This window comes from Orycteropus afer, unplaced genomic scaffold, assembly GCF_000298275.1.
Source record: "Orycteropus afer afer isolate SDZICR_OR568_19922 unplaced genomic scaffold, OryAfe1.0 scaffold00074, whole genome shotgun sequence".
Taxonomy (NCBI): Eukaryota; Metazoa; Chordata; class Mammalia; order Tubulidentata; family Orycteropodidae; genus Orycteropus; species Orycteropus afer.
The window spans coordinates 9,305,600-9,326,259 of NW_006921661.1; the positions used below are offsets into that span (position 1 = coordinate 9,305,600).

Genomic DNA, 20,660 nt, shown 5'->3' on the forward strand with positions numbered 1-20,660 from the left:
AGTGGGCACCTCCCAGAACATTGTTTTGTGCCACGCCCAACAGAAATACTCCAAGTGGACAACTTCAGCGATCAGGAGCTCCTCAGTTGCTCATAGAAAATCCCACCTTGGAGTTTACAAAGACTTATGGGTAGAAAAGCCACACTAAGTAATTTACTACACCGCAGGAGGGTAAGACCTGTACACTACAAAATATTGCCAAAGTATTTAAAGATACCTAAATAAATTGAGAGATATACCATGTTCATGGATTGGAAGTCTTGATATTTTTAAGATACTAGTTATCTCCAAATTTATCGAGGTAGTCAACTCAGTCCAGCTTAAATATTCAGCAGGGTTTTTTTTTGTTTTGTTTTGTTTTTGGAAATCGACAAATTGATTCTAAAACATGTTGTTGTTGTTATGTGCTATCAAGTCAGCCACAACTCATAGCGATCCCTCCTTGGGTTTACGAAGGAAGTAAATTGCCCAACGTTCCTTCTGAGGAGTGGCTGGTGGGTTTGAACCACCAGCCTTCTGGTTAGCAGTCAAATGCCTTAGGCACTATGCTACCAGAGCTCCTTAAAACATACATATGTGGAAATGCAAATACAACCAAAACAATTTTATAAAAGAAGGATAAATTTGTAGGACTGACTCTACCTGATTTCAAGGCAAAAACCTACAGTAATCAAGATGTGGTATTGGTATAGAATACATAGGTAGATGAATGAAATTAAAAAGGCCAGAAATTGGCCCACATATAATATAGTCAATTGAGTTTCATCGAATGTATAGCAAACTTTTTTAAATGCTAAATAATTTTTAATACAAATCCAGCTGTGTTTAAACTCAGGTTCAAAGATTATTCAGCATTCAAAAGTCTATCAATATGATAAGTTGCATTTACAGAGTAAAGATGAAAGAGTATATGATCATTTTCAAAAGATTTGCCAAAAAGACATTTGATAAAATTCAGTATCTCTTAGTGATTAAAAACTAAAACAAAATCCCCAGCAAACTGGATAGAGACTTTTTCGCTTTGACAAGGTATCTTCCTAAAACTTACAGCAAACATTGTACTTGATGATTGTGAATTTTCTATTTCTGTCATAACAAATTACCCCAAATTTAGCAGACTAAAACCACACAGATTTGTTAGCTCAACACTTCTATAAGTTGTAAGTCTATGTGAGTGTGGCTAGTTCATCTGCTTCAGCTCTAACAAGGCCAAAATGAAGGTATTTCCCACCATGGGAGACTCTGAGGAAGAATCCACTCCAAATGTATTCATGTTGTTGTCAGAATCCAGTTGCTTCTGACAGTGAGTCCCTATTTCCTTCCTGGCTGTCAACTTGGAATACCCTTACCTACTAGAGACCAGTCTTTGTGGTCTTGCATATAAGTTCTCACATGTCAGAGCCAGCAGTGAGTGATGCATTGAAACCTCCTAATACTTAGAATCTCTTTGACTTTCCCTTTTGCCAGATCTCTCATCTCACTCCAGCTAGAGAAAGTTCTCTGCTTTTAAAGGTTCAAAAATTAGAAAAATGAACAGGGTATATTTCCCGACCAGTGTTATTAAGATAGAGGGAAGCATGGTCTTACACACTATTAATTGAAGAGATACAGCCTGGGGGGTAGAGGGGCAGTTAAGCAAGGTCTTTTATTAAAATGTACAGTTTCCACTTATCTGTTTTTATCCTAAATAAATATCCCCATATATACTCCAAAAGTTATTGACAGTTGTTACTATTTGTGTTGAAAAATTTGAAATTTCATGTAACAATAGAGTAAGAGTAAATAACATATGGTACAGTTAAACTTTTGAATCTATGGATTAATTAGAATGAGATCAGTCTGTTTGCATACAAATGAAAAGATTTTTAGACATATTAAGGGAAAAATAATACTGTATACATCTCAAAACTATGCACATATATGGAAATGCATATGAAATAATCTAAAAAATGCGTGATGATTGTTAGGACAATCGATTATCTTCAGGTGGAGAATACATGGTAAGATGTGCAAGTATAATGAGGACTATTACTGCTTTCTTTTTCAACAGTACTCTATATTCATATAATTTTTAAAAATTAAAGATACGCACATCAAATGGTATGCAATCTGAGTAAGTTCTATATATTGTGTCAATGTCAATTTCCAGGTTTTCCTATCATACTATAGTTACATAAGTTACCTTTGAGGGAAGATGGAAGAAGGGTACGTGAGACCTCTATTATTTTTGCAACTACCTATAAGTCTATAGTTATTTCAAGATTTAAAAACTTTTTTAAGTAAATAAATAAGTGAAAAACATTAAAGATGAGAAAGGAATCATGGCCACCAGTAATCAAAGTCTTTCAAATTATCTAAAGAATCTAGTCATGTAAGGAAAAGCTAGAAAAAGAAAAGGTTGTCATCGTTATTTTCCTGTTTTCTTTAATAGGTTCTAGATGAACTGGAATGTCATGGAGTTGCAGCATCAGAACAAAGCCGAGCAGAACTGGAACAGAAAATAGATGAAGCTAGAGAAAATATTCGTAAAGCAGAGGTGAGATGGCAGCTATTTCTGGCATTTTGCCCAGCTCCAAATACAATGTCATAGCTATGATACATCCTTTAGGATTAAGTTTCTTCATAATTTGAATTCTGCATAATTAATTTGAAGACAAGTCATCATCTTTATTTGTGTCCATAGTGTTATTTACTATCTGCTTTGTACAAGGTAGCACATGTATGTAACTCCCCTGAAAAAATTCTAAACTAGTTATAAAAAGCTTATAATCATGTGACTACATTAAATAACAAAAGAATTAAGTCACAACGGAAACTACTACTTTTGAAGTTTTCACAAAATATATAATAAATCTGTCAAATAAATGGTATAGAATTAATATAAGTCCAAAGCCTAGAAAAATCTCATTCATCTGGAAGGTTCCCTGGCTTCAGAGGCATAAGCTGGGTTTTGAAAATGGAGGAAGACTTGATTAAGCAAAGAGGGCAAAAAAAAATAAATATTACAACAGTGGATTGTAATCTTTTTTAGGGTCATGAGACCATTTGTTGCTGTTGATCATTTGAGATCTGTATAAAAGCTGTGAAGCCTTCTCTTCTTCCAAAAAAAAAGCGTATTTTGTATATAATGCCCAGAAGTTCATGTATCCCACCCTAATACTCTTTGACCTACAGAGGCAGAGGTTGAGATGGGAAGCAAAAAAGTATTAGTAAAGAAGGAAGACAGAATGTGGTTTGGCAATTGGATTTGATTAGAGTGGAGGATTTTTATAAGGAAATATAGTAGGAGATAATCAGGAGCTCTGGTAGCATAGTGCCTAAGGCACTTGACTGCTTACCAGAAGGCTGGCAGTTCAAACCCACCAGCCACTCCTCGGAAGGAAGGTTGGGCAATCCACTTCCATAGAGATACTGCCTCGGCAACCCAAGGAGGGGTCGCTATGCGCTATGAATCAGGGCTGACTCAACAGCACATAACAACAACAATTGTAATTAGAACCAGTTCATGAAGGACCTGTTGTATACTCTTATGTCTACTTAACTGCAGTGTGGCAGAGATATGATGGGGGTAGACATTTTCTAAAAGGCTGAGACTATCCAGCACCTCAAGGACAATATGTTCATACTAGGAACATAGTCAATGGTCCTAATAGTTAAGATAACTAAGATTGTAAAGCAGAAGTACCAAGGAGTGATCTATACAGGATACTTAAGGAACCCCAAAGACACAGAGATCACTGTAGAAGAGGTTGTTAGTGAAGGTAACACAGAAAAGATAGGACTTAAGATGGCTATGGAAAGATAGGTACATAATATTTGGCTAGTCAAAGAAAAGGGGATAACAGATTTATGCTATGCAGCCAAAAGAGGCAGAACATGAACCAAAAGATAAAAGTAGCAGGGAGGCAGATTTAGACTTGGTATTGGAAAATACTTTCTGACAGTGAGAGCTGCTCGATGACAGAATAAGCTCCCCTGGAACATAGCGTGCTAACCAGAAGTTTGGTGGTTCAAATCCACCAGCTGCTCTGTGGAGGAAGATGGGGCAATCTACTTCCATAAAGATTTACCACCTTGGAAACCCAGTGGGGGTTGCTATGAGTCGGAATTGACTTAATGGCAGTGAGCTTGTTTTTTTTTGTTTGGAACATAGTGCAGCACTAAAAGTTTACAAGAATGGGGCAAACATCTATCAGGGACTCTATACAGAATTCTTGCATTGGTTGAGTTGTTATTATATGCCATCAAGTTGATTCCAATTTGTAGTATTACAGAATAGAACTGTCCTATAAGGTTGTGCAATCTACTTCCATAGTGATACCACCTCGGAAACCCAAGGAGGGGTCTCTGTGAGTTGGGTTCTACTCAAACGGCACATAACAACAGCAACAACAAGGCTGGCTAAACGGTTAAAGTGCTCTCCTGCTAAGCAAAAGATTTGCAGTTTGAACCCACTAGCCACTCCACAGAAGAAAAGACCTAGCAATCTGCTTCTATAAAGATTACAGCCTAAAATACTATGAGGTAGTTTTGCTCTGTCCTATGAGGTCACTGTGAGTCGGAATTGATTTGATGACACTCAACAATAGCCTTCACAAGAGCAGATCACCACGTCTTTTCCGCAGAGCCACTGGAGGATTCAAACCACTGACCTTTTGGTTAGCAGCCAGGCACTTCACCATTGCCCACCAGTAATGTAAACTAGTGATTTTCAAACACTCCTTCAGGATTCTAGAAGTTTTGAAGTACTTCTGTGACTGGAAGGGATGCAGGGGTAGGCAGTGAGGCACGTACAGGGAGTATGAGCATGCTTTTCGCACAGCCCCATGCAAGTGATCTAAACCAGAACAGGCTTGCCATCTGCCTAGTCTAGAGGAGCCCCATTAACCCCAGTCTGATCCACAGTCTCCATAGTGAGGACAGAACATGCAATGAGTAGCCATTTTCCTCTATGAATTCAGGATCATGGCTAAACCACTACCCTCGGATGCTAGCCAAGGACTATTGGTGGGCCCTTGCCTATTTGAGAGACCTTGATTTGTGGTAGAAATTTTTTCTTCTTTGTTTCTCCAAACTCTGAATAAAGTTGGTTTCAGAGCCTTGGTAGAAGAGTAGTGACTATTTTGAGACAAGTCTCAGAAGTTTTCCAAAGGGTGTGTTCTCTTTAGTATTTTCCATTTCCAGGATCCATCCATGATGTCACAGTCTGGTACACTAGCTCCACCAAATCCCAACACCCAGTAGTAGGTATCAGCCACACAGAGTGCATTTAGGCTGCATTTAACCTGTTGTTTCTGTGAATATACTACCCTAAGTTATGTTTGATGGTTTAAAGCTAAAGATAAGAAGTGAGGTTTCACACAAAAAATTTTTCACCCCTCTTAATACCAGTATTTAAGTCTGCATTCTCAAAGATAGTTTTCCTACCAAAAATATGGAATGTCCTAAACCTATGATGGCCAGATTCATTATCTCAGTTTTGAAAATCTGTGAAATTTAGTTCATTCTGCTATTATCTCAAAATGATCTCTCATTTGATTTCTATTTATCAAATACAAAGAAGAAATACCCCAGCTGAAATTGATGGCATATAAAAGGACATATTTACTGGGGTTGTAATTACTACATGATTGTCATAATGAAATTTTTGGATTGTCTAGACCATAGAGTCTTAAGAGAAATTAGCAATAATGATTTCTATAGACCCCCTTTTCCTTTCTCTGCCTGTATATCATTTGTATTGGTTTTTCTCTTCCCTTCTCTAGTCACTTGCTTTATTTATTACAAATTCCTGTATAAAAGGGAGAAAGCTGGTTCCATTATATTCTTTCAACCTGTGGTTTTTAATGCCACTAATGTGAATGATGGTCTTCCTTCCTAGTTAATCTGCCTTATCCAGTCTTCCATATTATGTTTCTATTCAGTGTTGCTTAGTGGAATAAAGAGTTTTTGTGGTACTCAGTAATAGGTTAAAGAAACTTTTCCTAGTCACAAGAAATTGAAAATACAAATGACCCATGCTTTTCTGAAAAACAAGGGTTGTATAGTTACAAAAAGGACATGAGGGCAGCATCTTCCTTTGACCTCCTCCAGCCTCACATAAAGGAAGCAGAATCACTGTCAGCAGCCTGTAGGTCACCAGTCTGCTTCTCTGCTGGGTTTGATAATTTGTTGCAGTGGCCATACAGAACTTACAGACAATACTCAAAATTACAAAGTTTCTTAGGGAAGTAACAGCTTACAGTTCAGGTTCAGAAGTGCTCAGGATACAATTCTTTGATCAGGACAGCCTCTCTTTCGCCCTCCGTCTCTCAGCCTGGCCTCTGCCCTGCTCAGGCAGGTGTTATTTTAGCCCTGCAGTTAGGTGCACCCCACTCCACCAGCAAGTCTGACCAAAGGCACTCAGCTTTCTCACTTCATGGACAGGCAAGCCTGCCATTCTGTCTCGTGCCAGTTTCTTGGTCCTGCTGCCACCATCGTCTCTGCTGTCCCTTCAGCACAGGTATCTTGAGCCCAAGGGTGTGCTCCACTCCACCTCTGGCTCTTTTCTCTTGATGGCAGTTAGATTCCCCTCTTCTACCTCTAGGAGGGCTCATTTTAACCCTAGCAGAATGACAAAACTAACTTGTCCCCACATTAGAGTTCCATACACCATTTCCACAGCCCTACCCCCACAAAGGTGCCATGTACCTTATTTACATTACTAACAAGCTATCCAGTCCCCTTGGTGGGCCATAAGCACCTTATATTTGCATAGTTGCACCCAGTCAGCTGGTAGGTGTCACATGATCACGACTAGCAGAGCCATACCAAGTAATTCACTGCACCCCAATAGTGATTAAATAGTTCATGGCCAGTTAATTTGGGGCAAATTCACTGGTTAATTCAGCAAATAGTGAGTACCTACTTTGTGCCAGATAGTGGTAGAACTATACTACACATGTATTGATGAACAAGCTGTTGTTTTATTGTTATGATCTCTATGGCTGTCAGAAGAATATCTGCCATAGATGTGACACTGTTTGCCATCCTCGATTAATTAAACTCATAGCAACCTCTCCTTGGGTTTCCGAGGTAGTAACTCTATGGAAGTAGATTGCCCAGCCTTCCTTCTGAGGAGTGACTGGTGGGTTTGAACCATCAGCCTTCTAGTTAGCAGTCAATGCCTTAGGCCCTATGCCACCAGAGCTCCTAATGGCAACCCTATAGGGCAGAGCAAAACTACCCCATAGGGTTTCCAAGGCTATAAATGTTTGTGAAAGCAGACTGCCTCATCTTTCTCCCACGCAGAGGCTGCTGGGTTCGAACTGCCAGTCTTTTGGTTAGCGGCCAAATGCTTTAACCACTATACCACCAGAACTCCTTTGTGTGGTCTGTACAAAAAAAAAAAGTCACTGCCATCAGGTTGGATCCTACTCATAGCGACTTCTGGTGGGTTTGAATCACTGGCCTTCTGGTTACCAGTCAAATGCCTTAGGCACTACACCACCAGAGCTCCCTATGTGGTCTATAGGAGAATCTATACTATGCTGCTATAGGTTTCTTTCTCTATGATACTAGCTATACCCTATGACTATAACTCTGAATTGAATGTATGTTTCATATGAGTACATATGAACTGATGTACATTTTAAAGCCAAAAATTAATATATATGGTTTCTAGTTAATTAACAAAACCAAAAACAGTCAAATTATTGTCTTAATAAATATACTTTTGATAGACATCATTTTTCTCTTTCATTATTTTGGAAGGTGCTGTTGTACACAAGAATTCAAAATTACTGTGTCATCTTTCTACCTTAATGACTCAAGAATAATAACTCCCTTGCCATAATTTTATGAGAGGCCCAGAAATTTCAGTTGCATAGAATGTGAGTCTTCATTATTGCAAGGTTAATTAAATGACCATAGTGAGCCTGCTATACAAACAGAATTGCCAGTCATGTCAAAATCATGTTACCTCCAAATCAAACCCAATGCCATTGAGTCTCTTCCAACTCTTAATACAGAGTATAACTGCTCCCATAGGGTTTCCAAGGCTATAAATTTTTACAGAAATAGACTACCATGTCTTTCTCCTGTGGAGCAGCTTATAAGTTTCAACCGCTGACCTTTTGGTTAGCAGCCAAGTGCTTAACCACTGTACCACCAAAACTCCTAACGTTATCTCAGGGTCTGTTCTTAAGGGGCTTCACACTACTCTTATATGGTAAAACCTGCAAAAGTTGTAACCTGTGTAAGGCAGAAACTGTCAAAGAAGGAAAACTCAAATATTTTTCACTAATATGGTGACATAGTGCCTAAGGCATTTGACTGCTAACCAAAAGGTTGGCAGTTCAAATCCATCAGCCATTCTGCTGAAGGAAGACTGGGTAGTCTACTTATGTAGAGATTTACCACCTTGGAACCCCAAAGTGGGTCACTGTGAGTCAGGATCAACTCAATGGCAGTGAGTTTGGTTTGGTTTTAACAAGGAATGATCAAAAAGTGATAAGACTATACCCTGTCAAAGGCAGAAAATTTGCAAGACCCAGAAAAAAACAAAGATAATCTTGTCAAGTTCCACCTATCAAAGGTTTCAATATAGCATGTACTAGCAGACCAGTAGACCGATCACTTTTTTCAATTTTTGTTGTGTAAATTTTCAAATATACAGAAAAGATAAAAAGGTAGACTAATAAACATGTTTATCCTCAATGTCTAGATTTAACTATTAATATTTTGGCAATATTAGTGTTACGTGTTTATTAGACCCATTATTTCTGTTCTGTAAAATGGATCTTAAGACCGAAGGCCTAATTAGAGTAAAATTAGTACTTTAGGCAGGTAAATTTCTTAAATGATGCTGTTTTTCATTACATCAGGAATCATGTAATATCAAGTTGTCCTTTATTAATGATGCTAATAGCGGTTATTTAATTAAGGTAGTTGTGGTGGTTATGTTTGTGTGTCAGCTTGGCTGGGCAGCTGGTGCTAGTTATTACCCATGATGAGACTGGCAATCAACTCCATGGTGGGATCTACCACAAGCAGCTGAGTAGCTGCTTTGGGTATGTGGTCTACTTCCCATATATAATAAGCAGCAGCTTTGGGAATGGTCTCTAGCTTGTGGCATGCTTGAACCTTGTGTGCAGCTATGTCGTTGTTCAACAGCCTGCCATGTTCTGCCGACCTGGGGACTTATGATGGACTAAATTATAGCCTGCCGGGTGGCTTGGTAACTTCGGGACTGTGCCTTTTTATTTGTCAACCTTGGGCTTCGCAGCCTCAGCAGACAACAGCTGTCTGAGTGAAGAAAACTCTCTAGCTTCAGTGGGCCAGGAGCTGGAGGCAGAGCTGAAGCCCAAGGCTGAGGGGCTTCCACCCAGCCCCTAGAGCTTGGCACTTTGAACTTGGACTTAAAGCCTCCAAACTATGAGAGAATAAACTGCTGTTTGTTCAGCCATCCCATTTGTGGTATATTCTTGTCAGAGCGGCACTAGGTAACCAGAACAGAATAACGGTACTGAAAGAGTGGGGTGCTGCTCTGACAGATACCTAAAATGTGGAAACAGGAGTGGAGTGCGTCCTCGACCCAAGACCCCAGCAGAGAGACCCCAGCATGTGGCATGAGAGACGGCAGGAGCAGAGACATACCGGCAGAGAGACCAGCATGAAGACAGCAGTAGCAGAGCCCAGAGACCGGCATTAAACAGCAACAGGCTTACCAACCCACGGAGGAGAAAGCAGGGTGCCATTGGGTAGGTGGCTTCCCGGCGGAGTGGTTTGCCTTTGGGCATTAATTGGTAGAAAAGACCATCATAAAATGGAATAGCAGGTTGGCCGGTCCACGGACTAAGAAAACTGAGTGTTTTTAGGGCAGGAAGGTTTCCTGCGGAGTGTGTTGCCTTTGACATTTATTGGCAGAAGCAGAGAGACCAAGGAAATGGAAGCAGAGCTGCCTCAGCCTGAAAGGGTAGGACCATGGCCCTTGGGGGCGGAACAACCACAGCCTCCTAGGTTTCAAAGAACCAGACCTTCACCAACTTGGTTCTGGAGTGTGGGGCTGCTCATTCATGTGAGCTAGTGGGATGGAGTCATAGCCGCTGCCCAAGAGTGAGGGGGCGGGGCTGCCATGCCCAGGAGGGAGAGGAATGGGGCCCACCAGGCCAAGGGTGTGAGGTCACCACTCAGGAACTAGGGGACTGGAGTCACCCAGTGGAGGAGATCTGTACAGATACCACCCATTGAAGATCAGTACAGGTGCCAAGTTGACAAGGGGTGGAATTGTGGTCGTTATATTTGTGTGTCAATTTGGCTGGGCCTGGTTGAATGGCTGGGCAGCTGGTGGTAGTTATTCCCCATGATGAGACTGCCAGTCATCTCCATGGTGGGATCAACCACAAGCAGCTGAGTAGCTGCTTTGGGTGTGTGGTCTGCTTCCCATATATAAGCAGCAGCTTTGGGAACGCTTGAACCTTGTGTGTAGCTGTGTTGTTGTTCAATAGACTGCCATACTCTGCTGACCTGGGGACTTACGATGGACTTGAATTAATACCCTGCCATGTAGCTTGGTAACATCGGGACTGTGCCTTTTTATTTGTCAACCTTGGGCTTGGCAGCCTCAGCAGACAACAGCTGTCTGAGTGAAGAAAACCCTCTAGCTTCAGTGGGCCAGGAACTGGAGGCAGAGCTGAAGCCCAAGCCTGAGGAGCTTTCACCCAGCCCTTAGAGCTTGGCACTTTGAACTTGGACTTAAGCCTCCAAACTATGAGAGAATAAACTCCTGTTTGTTCAGCCATCCCATTTGTGGTATATTCTTGTCACAGCAGCACTAGGTAACCAGAACAGTAGTGATGTCAGATCTTCCCATTATAAAGGCTGTTTCCTTTTTCTGAGGATCTCTGGTGACATAGTGATTAAAGCATTTAGCTACTAATCAGAAGGTCGGTAGTTCAAACCCACCAACTGTTCTGCAGGAGAAAGATGAGGCAATATGCTTCCATAAAGATTTATAACCTTGGAAACCTGTGGGACAGTTCTACTGTGTCTTAAGGGGTCACTGTAAGTTGTAATTAACTCAATGACAGTAGATTTGGATTCTCTTTTTGCTTTGTAATTAGGAAATATGCTATCGGATAATATTTTATGTTGTTGTTAGGTGCCTTCAACTCATAGCAACCCTATATTCAACAGAATGGAACACTGCATAGTCCTGCCCAATCCTCACAATCTTTTCTATGCTTGAGCCCATTGTCACAGCCTCTGTGTGAATCCATCTCATTAAGGGTCTTCTTTTTCACTGACCATCTACTTTACCAAGTATGACATCCTTCTCCAGGGACTGGTCCCATGACATCCTTCTCCAGGGACTGGTCCCTTCTGACAGCATGACACAGGAGATGTAGTCTGGCCATTCTGGCTTCTAAGGAGCATTCTGGCTGCACTTCTTCCAAAACAGATTTGTTCATTCTTCGTGCAGTCCATGGTATTTTCAGTATTCTTCCCCAACACCACAGTTCACATGCATCAATTTTTTTTCAGTGTTCCTTATTCATTGTCCAGCTTTCACATGCGAGGCAATTGAAAATACCACAACTTGGTCATAAGCACCTTAGTCTTCAAAGTGACATTTTTGCTCATTAATACTTTAAAGAGGTCTTTTGCAGCAAGTTTGCCCAGTGCATTACATCTGATTTCTTTACTGCTGCTTCCATGGGTATTGATTATGAATCCAAGTAATATGAAATAGTTGACAACTTCAGTCTTTTCTCCATTTATTGTGATGCTGCTTATTGATCCAGGTGTAAGGAATTTTGTTTTCTTTATGTTGGGGTGTAATTCATACTAAAGACTATAGTCTTTGATCTTCATCAGTAAGTGCTACAAGTCATCTTCGCTTTCAGCAAGCAAGGTTGTATCATCTGCATATCACATATTGTTAATGAGTCCTTGTCCAATCCTGATGCCACTTTCTTCTTCATATAGTCCAGCTTCTCAGATTATTTGTTCAGCATAAAGATTGACTAAGTATGGTGAAAGGATACAGCTCTTAAACACACCTTTCCTGATTTAAAATCGTTCAGTATCCCCTTATTGTACTTGAACAGCTGCCCCTAGTCTATGTCCAGGTCCCTCTTGAGCACAATTAAGTATTCTGCAAATCCCATTCTTCGCAGTGTTATCTGTAATTTGTTATGATTCACACACTTGAATGCCTTTGCATAGTCATTAACACAGGTGAACATCTTCCTGGTATTCGTTGCTTTTGGCCAAGATCCATCTGACATCAGCAATGATATATTTCATTCCACTCCCTCTTCTGAATTCAGCTTGAATTTCTGGCAGCTCCCTGTTGATGTAAGGCTGCAACCATTTTTTTAATTATCTTCAGCAAAATTTTACTTGTGTGTAATGTTAATGATATGGTTTGATAATTCCTGCATTCTGTTGGACCACCTTTCTTTGGAACGGGCAAAAATATGGATCTCTTCCAGTTAGTTGGCCAGGTAGCTGTCTTCCAAATTTCTTGGCATAAATGAGTGATCACCTCCAGTGGTGCATCCATTTGTTGAAACATCTCAATGAGTATTCCATCAAGTCCTGGTGTCTTGTTTTTCCCCAGTTCCTTCAGTGCAGCTTGGACTTCTTTCAATATGTTGGTTCTTGATCATATGCTACCTCCTGAAATGGCTGATCATCAACCAGTCTTTTTGGTACAGTGACTGTGTATTTCTTCCTTCTTCTTTTGATGCATCTGTATTCAGTGTTGCAACTTGAGGCTTGAATTTTTTTCTTTCTTTAGTTCTCTCAGCTTGAGAAATGCCAAATGTGTTTCTCTCTTTTGATTTTCTAATGCAAAGTCTTTGCAAATTTCATTATAATACTTTACTTTGTCTTGTTGATCCACCCTTTGCAATCTGTTCAACTCTTTCATTTCATCATTTCTTCCATTGGCTTTAGCTACTCACCATTCAAGAGCAAGTTTCAGCATCTCATCTGAAATCTGTTTTGTTCTTTTTTTCCTTTCCTGTCTTTTTAATTACCTTTTGCTTACTTCGTGTATGATGTTCTTAATGTCATCCCACATTAAGATCCAACTGGTCTTTGGCCACTGCTGTTGATTGCATCAAATCTATTCTTCAGATGGTCTCTAAATTCAGGTAGGATATAATCAAGGTTGTATTTTGACTCTTGTGGACCAGTTTTAATTTTCTTCAGCTTGAACTTGCATATGAGCAATTGATGATTTGTTCCACACTCAGCTCCTGGCCTTATTCTGACTGATGATATTTTATAGCACTGTACAGATATCCTGTTCCCCATCATCCATTGTTGCCTAAATTATTTTGGGGGGTGATTTTTAAGTTGTATTTTTGTGATTCTATAATTTCTATTTTCTGGTTGGCAGTTTAATATGATAAAGAAATTTTCCCCTTAACACTGGGAATAAACTCCCAATGTGCAAAAAGGGCATGGGGGTGGCCTCTTCTGACATCCTCTAACTTCGCAAGAGAGAGCTAGAATCACTATTAGCAGCCCAAGGCTTATTCCTGTGAAGCCAGACATGCCACTACCCTCTAGCCTTTTTACCGACTCTGACACCAACCGCCCTCCCACGGCACTCACTGCTTCTCTGCTGGGTTCAATAATTTGTTGCAGTGGCCACACAGAACTCACAGACAATATTAATGATTATGCAATTTATTAGGGAGGTAACAGGCTACAATTCAGGTTCAGGAACGCTCAGGATACAATTCTTCAATCAGGACAGTATCCCTTCTGTTGTGTGCTCAGGCACATCTCTCAGGCACATCTCTCTGGCCCTTGGCCTCTCAGCCTGGCCTCTGCCCTACTCAGGCAAGTCTTAAAAAGCTCTTTAGCTCTGCCAGTAAGTACCCATTCTTCCAGTAAGCCTCAAACCAAAAGTACTCAGCTCTATCATTTCATGGGTCAGCAAGCCTAGCTCTATCAAGTGCCCAGAGTTTCAAAGGAACTCACATCTCCCATTCCATGGACCAGGAAGCTCACAACGCGGTCGCTTCCCAGTCTCCTGGTTCTGCTGTCTCTGCTGCTGCCATTTCTCTACCACTGCTTCTCACCATCTCTCACCACCTCCTATGGCAGCTTTCTTGTCTCCTGGGTCTAGGAGGTTCCCAACACAGAGAACCTCAGTCTAAAGGACATGCTCCGCTTCAATTTCTTTTTGTTGGTGGTAGTCAGGTCTCCCCTTTCCACTTCTAGAATGTCTCATTTTAAGCCTAATACGATGACAAAAATGACCAATCACTCCATTAGGGTTCTAAATATCTTATTTTCATGGCCCTACCTCCACAGGTTTTCATGCACCTGATTTGCATTTTTAGCAAACTGTACAATCCCCTTGGTGGGCCACAAGCACCTTATTTGCATTGTCCCACCCAATCATTTGGTGGGCATTACAAGACCACAACTAGAAAGACCATATAAAAGCAATCCATCACACTGCAGTCAATATCAAACTATCTTGATTACTTCATAGTAAGCCTGTACATCAAGTAGTATAAGTCCTACAAAAATGCTGTTCTTATTCAGAATTATTTGAGCTTTTCTCATTTCTGTCAGGTTATCAATTGCTTGCTGAGGTTGTATTGAATCTCTAAATCCATTTGAGGATAATTGACTTCTCAATAGTATTGTCTTCCAATCCATGGATATGATGTATCTCTCCACTTACTTAAATGTTTTATAGTCTTTAGTATAAAAGTCTTACAGATATTTTGCTACATTTATCAGTGTTTTATCTTTTTTGATGCTATTGTAAATTTAATTTTTTAATTCATTTTTCAGTTCACTGCTAGCATGTAGTAATAAAATTGATTTTTATTTATTGACCATGTATCCTGCAACCTTGTTAAATTCACTTGTTAGTTCTTACAGCTTTTTGGTAGATTGTTTAGAACAGTATATGTATTTGTTTACATTAACTACCAATAAAGACAGTTTTACTTTATCATTTTCAATCTGTTTGCCTTTTATTTATTTTTCTTGCTTTATTACATTGACTAGGCCTTCTTGTAGAATGTTGAATGAATAAAATTGGTAAGCACCAACATCTTTACCTTTTTCCTGATCGTGGGAGGAAACATTTAGACTTTTATCATTAGATGTAATGTTAGCTATATATTATTGGTAGATGCTCTTTACCAAATTGAAGGGAGTTTTGTTTTACTATGACTACAAGTCTTAAGTTTTGTAAAATGCTTTTTCTGCATCTGTTGAGAAAGTCATTTCATTTTTCTCCTTTATTCCCTTAAGGCAATAAATTATATTGATTAATTTCCTAATGTTAAACTTGCCTAGCATTTCTGGAATAAATAGCATTTGATCATAATGTACTATTATTATATATTGTTAGACTCGGTTAACCAATATTTTCGTAAGGGTATTTATATCTGTGTTCATTAGGAATATTAGCCTGTAGTTTCTTTCTTTTTTTTTCTAAAAATATCTTTCATTTGGTATCAAAGTAATGTTGCCCTTATAAAATCAGTGTGGATTTTACATATATAAAATACTCTCTCTATTTCATAAAAGAGTTTATGTGAGATTTCTATTATTTCTTTGTTCATTATTTAAAAGAATTCACCAGTGAAACTGGGCCTGAATTTTCTTTGTGGGGAAGTTTCTAAACATGGATTCAATTCATTTCTTATAAATGTGAGGCTATTCAGATTTTCTTCTTTGTCTGTTTTGTAATTGTGTTGATCAGATTGATGGTTTCATCTAAATTGTTGAATTTATTGACATAAAGTTGTTCATAATATTCTGTTATTGTCCTATTAAAGTTATTGGGGTCTGTAATGATATTCCCTTTTTTCATTCCTGAGAGTGGTAATTTGTGCCTTCTCTTTAAATCAGTCTGTTTTGAAGATTATCGTATTTATTTATAGTCTTTTCAAAGAATCATCCTGGAATACGTTGATTTTCTCTTTTGTCTGTTTGTTTTATAATTCGTTGATCACTACTCTTTATATTTACTATTTTCTTTGATTTACTTAATTTGGATTTAACTTGCATATCTTTTCCTAATTTCTTAAGATTGAAGTTGTGGTTCTTGATTTTAAACTTTTCTTCTTTTCACTCCAAGCACTGCTATAAGTTTCCATCTAAGCACTGGTTTTGTTGCACTCCATGAATTGTGATATGGTATGTTGTAGTTTCCTCACAGTTCAATTCAAGATCATTTTAATATCATTTGTCATTTCATTTTTAAGCAAGTGGTTATTTAAGAGTGTATTATTTGATTTCTAAATATTTGGGGATTTTCCAGATTTTTTATTATTGACCAAACTTTCCTACGTATAGAATAATATGCTTTTTTAAAATTTATTGAAACTTATTATATGGTATCTTAGTGAAAACACTAGAAATTAAAACAAATATTATTGAAGGAATAATTGCATTTTATGAAATAGGGTTACATGCTGTCCTACAAGAAGCTGCAGCATGTGACATGGCTTTCAGGGAAGACTGAGGTTTTCTTGGCAAAGTAAACAGTTTCACATCAACAGAAGTGCAAGAGAAGGAAGGAAAATTTACAGATCTCCAATTTACAAATTGTCAAACCACATACTTTCTTAACATCAATTTCTTGCCTAACATTAAGTCTTTATCTCCTGATATAACTTGACTAAGGCAATATTTCTAAAGCAGTCTGTGTATACATTTTGATGTGGAAGTCTTTGATTGAAAATGGTCAGTTCTAGTTGAAGTCCTTGAAATGTAAAAGCAAATGAAAGATGTAAGAAGGAATGTAGGTTGAATGACCTCTAATTTGAAACCTTTGAATGTAAACAGTGCCTACCTGGGGAGGGGAGGGAGGACTCAAGCAAATTCACTAGTTAAGATATCAAGTTTATTTTTGCAAGTTAAAGCCTGAATCTTTGCGTTCTTTGTGTTACAACAGTCAAGACTTATACAGCTGCCATCTGCCTTTCTAATTACAAATTTACAAAGAAAATTAATAAAAACACCATGGAAAACTCCAAGTGAAAATTTTATTTGAGATTAAAGATGAAAAACAAAGGTTTGATATATATGTGTTTTGACTATAACATTATTCATAGTTTCTAACTTCAATTAACATTATCAGTTCTATTTCCTAACCTTCTGCCAATTCAGGCATCTTTTCTGAGGCCCACTGTGTAAACCTTCTTAACAAGCACTAAACAATTCTTTATGTAGGTTAGAAATTCTGACTCTGGTCTTTGGCATTTGAACAGTAACATTTTGACCAAAATAAGAGAGAGAGAGAGAGAGAGATTGGATAGCTTTCTTTATAAAAGTAGATATGAAAATCTTAGCTTAAATTTAAAATGGAGTTTCAATTTAGGTTTGAAGTCACCCTATTTAGATATACCAGCTCCTTGGTTTTTTCTAAGGTTTCATTTCCACTGCGGTCTATCTCAGTAAATGTTCTATGTGCATTTAAAATGAACACTTTTTGGGTATTTATATAAATGTAAATCAGGACAACTTGCTTGATTTTGTTGTTCAAGTTTTTTCTGCCCTTGCAGTTAACTTACTTTAATTCCTGACAGAGTGTTGCAGTGTCTAAAGAAAATTGTAGACTTTTCTATTTGCAACAGTGCTATTTTTTGTTTCATATATTTTGAAACTCTGTTACTAAGTGCATATACATTTTAGTTTTTTTTTTATTATGAAATGACCTTCTTTACTACTAGTAATATTCTTTGCTCTTAAATCTACTTTTTAGTCACTCTGCTTTCTAATAGGGGCTCTGGTGACGTAGTGCCTAAGGCATTTGACTGCTAACCAGAAGGCTGGCGGTTCAAACCCACCAGCCATTCCTCAGAAGGAAGATTGGGCAGTCTACTTCCATAGTGATACCACCTTGGAAACCCAAGGAGGGGGTCACTATGAGTCGGATCTGACTCAATGGCAGTGACTTTAGTTTGGTTTGTTTTTGGCTTTCTAATAATTAATATTTGCATGCTATATCTTTTTCTAGAATTTTACTTTTGACTTCTTTGTGCTCATGTTTAAAATGCCTTTCTTACAGACAATATATAGTTGGGTTTTCCTTTGGTATCCAGTCTCATAATTTCTTCCTTTCAAACTTAGCGTGTTTAGACCATTTATATTTAATGCAATTATTGATTTGGTTGTTCCCTTTTATCTTCTTTTCCTGCCTTTGGGTCAGCTGAGTATTTTCTTAGTAATGTATTTTCCCTTCCCTCTTTGCTTATTATACCTATTTGTTTTATTTAAAAAAAAAAAAAATGTGATTGCTCTTATATTTACAATATACGTCTTTAACTTACCGCAATTCTGTATTCAAATGTCATACCATTTCAATTATATAAGAACTTTACATTTTACTTCCATGTACCTCTCCTTTCCTTTTTCTTATTTTGTCATATACTTTATTTTTACATGTCATAAACCTCACAGTGTATCATCATTCTTACTTTAAGTAGTCAGTGATCTTTTATAGAGACTAACATACTTCTTAAATACTTTTTTGAAGAGTAAGCCTTCTAGCATGGATTTTCTCTGCCTTTTTTTTTTCCTGACCTTCATTTTTGAAGTATGTTTTTACCGGATATAGAATTCTAACTTGTCTTTTTTCTATTCTGTTTTTCTTTAAAAAAAAAAAAAAACTTTATTGTGATTTGGGTGAAAATTTACAGTTCATACACATTTTGTTTCCTGACATTGATTGCAATCCCTACAATGTGATAGTGGGGTCATCTACTTCCGTAGTGATACCCCAAGGAGGGGTTGCTATGAATCCGGTCTGACTCGACTAGAATCCGGTCTAACTCGATGGCACATAACAGCAACAATAATAGCACTCTTCTCACTTCCTCCCTGTGTTTATCATTTCCATTCATTCTTTTTTCCTAGCCCTTCCTACTTTCAGAGTTTCATCCCTGGGCAACTGCTACTATTTTGATCTCCTTTGTTGATTGTTCTAAAGAGTCCATATCTCCCTGATGTTACTGTTCACCTTATAGGCCTGTCTATTGTTTGCCTGAAAGTTGAGCCAAAGATTGAAGGATGTCTAAGGGCCACAGTCTCAGGGGTTCTACCAGTCTCTATCAGACCACTTCTATTTATCATAATGTTTTTCTGGCAGTATAATAAAAGTGTGTGACCAGCACAATATCACTAAGGAAGAAGAAGATAAGAGGTACAGACAATAAAGGTAAACACTATTACATACGCAATATTCCATTATCAGTAATAGCAAACACTAATCTATGGGTAAATACATAGGTAGACAGGAAAGAAGATCAAGTATGGGTAGGCAAACAGAAATATATCCACAACACACATGGGTTGGGCAGATGATATTCCTACAAACATATTTGTATGTGCTATAAAAATGTCCATATGCAATATAGAGCTAACAGGACATAGTTAGGATAACTTCTTAGCCACAACTAAGAACCTTGAGGGAGTGAGTCACTGGGCCTGCAAGCTCAAGACCTTGGTTACAGGGGGGCATCAAGTTCAATTGGCATAACATGGTACACAAAGTACAGCATGGTACAAAGAACATTGTTCTTTGTCCTGAGTAGTAACTGAGGTTTTAAAAGTGTGAGCAACAATCTTAGATGCAAGTATTGGTCTCTCCTCATCTGGAGTAAAGAAGAGTAAAGAAAATCAGAGACATAGGGAAATGATTAGTCCAAAGGACTAATGAACCATGAGAACCTCAGGCTGTACGAACTAGGTGGTGCCTGGCTACCACTGCCAATGACTTAGAAAGGGATCAAAATTGGAGATCCTGGATAGAGTGGGAGAAAAATGTAGGAAAAAGAAGAAAAGTCTAGGATTACTGGCTGGCTAGAGACTGGTGAAACCCCTCAGATTGTGGCCCTTAGTTACCCTTCAGGCCTAGAATTGGACTCACTACCTTAGCTAATTTTCAGCTAAACAATAAACAGCCTATAAGTTGAACAACTACACCAAAGACATGCACCAGTAGACATGCTACAAGGTGAAAAACTATACCAAGGAATGCACTCCTGAGAATAATCGACTTTGGGAGATCAGAAGAGCAGCATTTGCACAGGGAGAAAGGACACAGAAAGGGTGACCATGGGGAGGAAGTGGGTGGATAGAGAGCTGTTACATGGTGGAAATTGTAATCAAAATAAAATGTGTGTGAACTGTTGAATGTAACATCTGCTTTGTAAAATTTCACCCAAATAAATACAGAGAGAGACTAAAGATTATTAGTGGTTACCAGAGGTAGGAGGGAGGGGGAAGGGGGAAGCTTTTGCTTATGGGACATTGAGTTTATGCTTATAGTGGTGGAGTGTTTTGAAAAAGGTTAGCAATAGTGGTGTAGCTAACCATGAAAAGTGTCATCAATATCCCTGATGTGTAATATCTTAATGTTTTTCTTTAAATGTCTAGGTATATTTATAATAGACATTTTAAAGTCCTTGTCTATTCATTTTATCTTCTCTGTCTTTACTGGATCTCTTTCTTTTGACTGACTTTTCTCTTGGTTATGGCTCATATTTTCCTGCTTTTCATATATCAAGTTATTTTTCACTGGATGCTAGAAGTTGTGAATGTTAGGTTATGAAATGCGTGTGTTTTGTTTGGTTGGGTTTTTTTTTTTTTTTTTTTTTTTTAATTAGGATTTGGGTGAAGATTTA

At 38.4% G+C, this 20,660-nt stretch overlaps 1 protein-coding gene across 1 annotated transcript in view; it reads left to right on the forward strand.

Annotated features, from left to right (window-relative positions):
- The window catches only part of FCHSD2 (FCH and double SH3 domains 2), a 405,576-nt gene that overhangs the window by 335,165 nt on the left and 49,751 nt on the right, over window positions 1-20,660 (forward strand). Inside the window, exon 13 of the mRNA XM_007940966.1 lies at window positions 2,432-2,536. Coding sequence (XP_007939157.1) covers window positions 2,432-2,536 — 105 coding nt within the window. The remainder of the gene's footprint in view (window positions 1-2,431; window positions 2,537-20,660) is intronic.